General features: G+C 40.5%; 1 protein-coding gene across 4 annotated transcripts in view; it reads right to left on the bottom strand.

Moving 5' to 3' along the window:
* The window catches only part of FLNB (filamin B, beta), a 182,052-nt gene that overhangs the window by 85,876 nt on the left and 89,336 nt on the right, over nt 1-6,840 (bottom strand). For all 4 annotated transcript variants that reach the window (XM_006862076.1, XM_006862075.1, XM_006862077.1 and 1 more), the window contains exons 5-6: nt 2,445-2,563; nt 1,368-1,445 (exon numbers count right to left, since the gene is read on the bottom strand). In XM_006862076.1, coding sequence (XP_006862138.1) covers nt 1,368-1,445; nt 2,445-2,563 — 197 coding nt within the window. The remainder of the gene's footprint in view (nt 1-1,367; nt 1,446-2,444; nt 2,564-6,840) is intronic.

The following is a 6,840-nucleotide window of genomic DNA, read 5'->3' as shown; positions in this document are numbered from 1 at the left end:
CTAGGTGGGTTTAAACTGCCAAGTTTTTGATTGGCAACCAAGTGCTGAACTGTTGTGCTATCAGAGCTTCTTGTCTCTAAATTAATTACTTTTAGCAAACTAAAAGTGTTTTAGTCAACATGCTTAGCTTCAGCTGTAACAAAAGAAAAAGTACTTATGCATGAACCGCTGGACACTAGTTCATTTCAGGGGGACTGTAGGAGGTACTCTCTCCCAGAATAAAATACACAGTTCTAGGATTTCAAACTAAAAAACAAATCTTTTTTTAAGACTAAGTTCATTCTCAGATATATGGATTTGAGACAAAGAAAAACCATTTCTATCTAAAACTTTACAGTTTTATCTGTGAATTTTTTCAGGGGTGTTAAGGTTCATGTGAACTCATATTTTATTAGAATGAACAAACTATACTGCCAACCTCAAGATTTTTTTTCTCCCCACAAATCTTTGATGTTTTAAGGTTCTAGGTGAAATCTAAGGCCATGGATCCACGTAAATTTACTAAAACCTGAGGTGGTAAGCATGATCTACATCTCAGCGACTCGGATGGGATACAAGACTGACCTGTATGTGCTACTGAGGGCTTTCTCCCAGTGCAGGGCACATTCCTGGGTCACCTTACTCTCTCACAAGACAGGCCAACTAGTGGTGGTGGTTATGTGCCGTGGAGTCAGTTCCAACTCTGCGATACCGTACAGGGTTTCCGAGGCTATAAATCTTTACAGGAGCAGAAAGCCTCATCTTTCTCCCGTGAACAGTTGGGAGTTTTGAACTGTTGACCTTGAGGTATGCAGCCCTAAGCAGTACGCTACCAGTGCTCCTTAGGTCAACTAGATTCTCCCTCAAATAGAATACAAACTGTTGCTGAGATAAAGGGCCTAGAAGTCTCAGACATGAAGTCAGGCTGAATCCCCAGGGCTTTTCCAGGCACAAGCTTGTAGTAGAAACCACATGCTTCCATTATCGTCAACTGGTCTCCACAGTCAGGCTTCAGTGTGTGTGACAGACCCTCAGAGCACATTGAAGGGGAATACTTAAAAGAAGCAAGCTATAAGGACAGGGATCCCACAGCTTAATCACCATGGCATCTACAACCCAGGCATGTAACTGCAACCATCAGTTACCTGCTCGGAGTTAGAAAAATTGAATGGCACTGTAGAGAAATTAATCAGTGAATTCAACTAATCCAAATGTATTAGCTAATGTCTCGGGTCTGATTCATAAAGATTCCAAACTGTCTACAATAAGTGTGGATACCTGTATAACCAGATAGAAAAATCTGAAGTTAAGAAACTCACTCTCCTTCCTAAAACACTCTTCCCTCACATCAGCATATAAAAGCAAGTCCAAAAGAGTTCTCATCTTACCTTGTGTAGCCCAGTGACCTTGGGCAGATATTCCACAGAGTACGTCTTGTTCTTGTCACTGTACGGGGTCACTTGTGCCTAGCAGCAAAGATGAGAGGCAGTTAGAAAAGGTGCTAGGTGTGAGAACAGTGTGTTGTGTCAGCCAAGGTCCCGCAATGAGCTATCCAATCAGAACCCTGAAGACACTGGCAATGTCCTGCCCTGCCATCTCTGTTGGGCACCCTGAACTCACAGAAACAAAACCATGAAACACCAAGAGTAACAAAGGCAGGGCTCTCCACTGTTTCAAGGGCTAAAACTCTAGAAAAACACAAAGCAAGTAGTAAAAACCTTTACTAGCTCAGTAGACATCATTGATGCTGTTGGTTGTTAAGTGACATCGAGTCGGTTCTCACTCAGAGCAACCCTGTATAGGGTTTCTGAGGAGTGGCTGGTGAGCTTGAACTGCCAACCTTGTGGTTCAAACTGACCTTGCAGTCCAGTGCATTAACCCAGAGACACACCGGGACCAGAGCCTATCAAGTGCCAGGCACATTGTTAAGTATCAAAGCTAAAAAATGAGCAAGTTAAACAGAATCTCTTAGTGGGGTAAACTGACAATACAAGGGGCTTCAGAAAGTACGTGGAAAATTCCATTATGTTTTAACTCAATTTTTTTCCATGAACTTTTTGAAGTCCCCTCATATACCAATAAACTTAGAATTTCTGGTTAAGCTAAGTGCTAGGAAGGACAGCTGGTCCTTTGAGGACAGGCAGGTAGAAGCAGTGTGTGCAATGGCCCTGAGGGAGGAACCAAAAGATGATCAGTGTGGAAAGAGAGTGACAAGAAAGACCTTGAAAGTCTAGCCTTCGGTACCTACAATCTCAGTAATGAGACCTTTGCCCCTGGATACTTATTTATATTATAACCCTTAGCTATATTACTTTAACCCTGTAAGTCTCCGAACACTTTTGGTAAAAATTTTTTGTGGTGAGTTTTGATGAGGAATATGGGAGCTACAATTTCAGCTCCATTACAAGCCCCCCAAAACTCCATGGGATCCTAGACAGGGGATAAGGCAGCAGTCTCCCAGATACCTCCTCTTTGTTCCCTTCTGGGTCCTCGACAAACACCATCACTTCTCCTTGCCCAGCGCTGATGGTGTCCACAGTGAACTTGGCTGGCTGCTTCACCATGTTCCCAGTGGGCTCGATTCCTGCCATGGGTCAACACAACACATTACAAGCTGGACCATGCTGACCCCTCAGCCATCCCACTGTGTGTCCTTGTTGGGATTGAGTGTGGGGATGGTGGAACTCAACCCTGCAGTTCCCTTGTGGGAGACGGACACAAACTGCCATGATAAAGCACCAAACAGGTCGAAAATACTTTGTCCTTGTTATTTCAACAAAACCCAACTCAGAAATGTTAAGGGCAATTCACGTAAAAGTCTATATAATTGTGACTTTTCTCCAAAGAGGTGAATGGGGAGCAAGAATGAGGTGTAAACTACAGGGTGGCTCATTGTTCATTACAGACCATTATTATTACAGTGCTTGAAATTTATTAAAACTATAGTCCATGATCATGTCTTTTTAAATTTAAACTTTCTGACATAATGATAATTCATATGGTGGGGTTGTAAGAAACCCTATCCTTTACCCAGGTAGTCTATTTCATCTTGGTAGGTTGTGGGTTAGGGGTCTGTTGTGGTTACCCTGAGTTTTGCCTACTGCGTTCTTTCTTCTTTATTCCAGGAGGACTCTCATTCCAAGATTCTTTTCCTTTTTAAAACATTTTCTTTCTTTTCAGTGAGCTTTATTCATCTTTTTAGGGTGGAACTGCTAGTGACAATTTTATCAGTTTTCCTTTACCCAGGAATGTCTTGCTTATTCCCTAACATATTTTCATGGATGTAAAATTCTGGGTTCACAATTTTTTTTTTCTTTCAACACCTGAAAATTACTGTATCATTTCCTTCTGGTCTTCCCAGTTTCTGATAAGAAATCTGCTATCATTCTCATTGTTTTTTTTCTCTAGAGATAAGGTTTCCTTTCTCTCTTGTTGCTTTCAATTTTTTTTTGTTTTCAGTTTCAGAAGTTTATCTTCCATGTGTCTTGGTGTATGTATTTGGACTTCGTCCTGTTGGGATTCACTCAAGTTTCTTAAATCTGTAGGTTTACAACCTTTGCCAAATTTGAGCTGTCTCTGCTCATTATTTCTTCAAGTACTCTTTCAACCCCACCTTCTTCTCTCTCCTTTGGAGTTCTCTAATGACAACAAATACTGAATATTTTGTTATAATCTCTGAAGCTGTAGTCATTTTTCCAGTATTTTGTTCTGTTGTTTGACTGCTGAGCTTATCTAATGAAGTTTTTTTTTTTGTCAGATCGTTCTAGCATCTCTGTCAGCTCAGCATTGGCATCTATTGATTGCCATTTTGCCTTCAGTTTGAGATCTTCCTGATTCTTTGAATGACAAATGACTTACAACTGACAATTAGACATTTGGGATATTATAAGACTCTGGATCTTATTCAAACCTCCTGTTTAAGCTGGATTTCTATGACATGGTTTTGGCAGGGAACCAGGGGGTGGGGTGTTACCTTGTTACTTCTAGGTGTGAACAGAAGTCTAGATTGCCTACTCAGCCTCTATTGATACTTGAGGCATGTGTGTGGGAAGCAAGGAGAGGCTTTTCCTTACTGCTTGTAGGAATCAAAGCTCTAACTTCCCACTAGGCCTTCACTGATACTTTCCAGGATGGGACAGGCAGGAGGACTTCATCTGTGCTCCTCACATGGCCTCAACTGACATCAAGGTGTGGTGACCTCATTTTGGCTGGACTGTGGCGAGACCCACGACTCTTCATTTAACCATTTCTGGTATAAGCAATGTTATGGGGCAGGCTGCTTTCTGCGGTATTTGGCTCGAGTAGAGTGGCTCTTGTCTGAAATTTTTCTGCCATGCTAAGCTAGTCCTCTAGCTAGAGAGTGCAAGCTTTTGTTGGGGCTTTTTGTGTTTGTGCAGATTGGCATTTCCAGGTTGTCAGCCCCTTTAGCTCCAAGTCTAGGATACCTAAAGCAAAAAGAAGATCCAAAGAACTCACTTTCCTAGGTCCCAAGGTCTTTAGCTGGTCTGCCTTATTTCTTCGCCTTTCAGAGTTTTCTGTTTGTTTCATATATAATGTTCAAGATTTTTAGTTGTACTTCCTGGGAGAAATAAGGAAAAGTATCCTCGATGCCATCTTCCTAGCTGCAGAAGTTCAGGTATTACTTTTAACACACGATTTTCTATTATGGAGATTTTCAGACATATACATAGAAGTGGAGAATTATATAGTGAGTCCTTGGGTACCTATCATCCAGTTTCAGTGAGTCTTATTTCACCTACATTCACATGTCTTCCCACCTACTGTAGTACTGTGATGCAAATTCTAGATGTCATTGTATCTAATCAGGTTTACATATTACAGTTGGTTGTTAAATCTCATTTAATCTCTAGAATTCCTTCCATCTCTGCTTTTTCTTTGCCATGGATATTTTAAGACAATGTGTCACTCACTAGTTCCTAGACTCTAGATCTGTATTTGTTGTTGTTGTTAAGTGTCGTTGAGTTGGTTCCAACCCACAGAGACCCTACATAAAAGGGTTTCTGAGGGATGGCTGGTGAGTTTGAACCATGGACCTTGCAGTTCAAACCAACCTAGTGGTCAAGCTTATCGTACAGAGCAATACCAGAACTCCAATAAATAACTTATTTTAGGAAAAATGGTGGTAAAGTGTCTAATAAGATGTCCCTCGCATGTTTTTAGGGAAGAAACACAAACTGAAGAAAGTACATAATCTAAACCCATTTCATCACACACAAAAAAGCTGAAATATCCTAGGCTTTGAAAGAAGGCATGAGATTGGCAGTTGGGAAGTGGACTTTCATTTTTTCATTTTCTACATTTTTCTTTGGCTTAAATTTTTACATAATGATCAAATCTGTTTTTTGTTTTTTTTAATGGACAGAGGAATTAAACATGCATTTAAAATACTGACAAACACTCATCTGACTTCAATAACCTAGAAGCAACTTACTCTACAGTTTCCCCAAGGCCCCCTCTATCCTGACTAATCATCCCTGATAAGGAGGCTGAACCACATCCTCACACTTTGTAAACTGCATTGGAGCTATGCACGATGTTCAAAGACTATTATTCTCTTGTTTACTCAGAATCAGGCTGATTCCATCTCCTCCTCTCCCTCCTAGAGGGTGTTAAGGTTGGCTAAGCAATAAATGTTTCATACAGAACATAGGATTTAGCAAAGGTTTTTGCTTAGGTTATACGTACCTACCATGCTTTCGACATACCTAAACCCACAAGTGAAACCACTACAAAGATATATTTGCTGTTGTAGGTTTGCCTCTTTCCAGTTCTCCTTTCAACCCACTGGATCGAAGCAAGTTGGGGCTCAGTGGGTGGACCTACACATATTAACCAGTTGGCAACTGGAATGTATTAAACAGCCAAAAGATAAAATTAAATAAACCTTGCAATCCTTTCAGAAAACAGGAAGAAAGCTCTCTATTTCTTGTTCTGATTGGCAGAAAGGAAGCCATGTAGTCACATAGAAGAGAGAGCAAAACTGTCCCTGTCCGTCGCCTCACATGGTGGCCCTATTGCCTAAAATGACCACTTTGTTTTCCTACTGAAAAAGAGAAAAAAAGGTATGTTTGCTTCCCAAGTGCATAACACTTACAAAGGCAGATGAAGGAAATAGCAATGAGCAACCACATTCCTCAACAGTAGCAAGCTGGCCATTTTTTAGAAAACAGCACCATAAAAGGAAACCGGTTCACATTAATAATGGGGAAGCTGGACAGCAAGTGATAAAGCTATTACAAACAAGCATTTTACTATTAATTAGATTCATTCCATCTGACTGCTTTGGTTGACTAGGGATTTATTGTATGATTGTAGCTTGCTCACCATTAAGGAGGCATAACCTTTAAAATAAGAGAGTCCTCCCTTTTGGGTCAGAGCTTAGAGAAATTACTTTTAAAAGGAACCACTGAAATGCCCACCATCGAGGGGTTGCAAATGAATCCGTATGTAACAAAAATGACTGCACAGAACCCTAGGTCATTGCCAAAAAAATACTTCAGATGCCCATCGGGTTTGTTTAAGAACAATCAGGCTCTTTTCTGGTTGAAATCACATTTTAAAAAGAGAAATTAAAACAACCTGACCAGGGAGATTAAGACAAGCACATGGTCAGCTGACCTGGCTGTTGCAAGACTTTAAAACAATGCTGATGCCAAGGAGGGAAATACTATATAGTAAAAGAGAATGAGTATATGGGAGATCCTACAAGTGTCCTGAATTCTTCAGAAATTCAGTATCATTGGGGAAAAAAAAAAAAAAAAAAACTGAAGAGGGGACTACTGTAGATTAAGAATCTAAGAAACAAATGCACTACAATAATCCTAATCAGTCTTGGTTTGT

This window comes from Chrysochloris asiatica, unplaced genomic scaffold, assembly GCF_000296735.1.
Source record: "Chrysochloris asiatica unplaced genomic scaffold, ChrAsi1.0 scaffold00046, whole genome shotgun sequence".
NCBI lineage: Eukaryota > Metazoa > Chordata > Mammalia > Afrosoricida > Chrysochloridae > Chrysochloris > Chrysochloris asiatica.
This window is presented reverse-complemented; position numbering and strand designations above follow the sequence as displayed.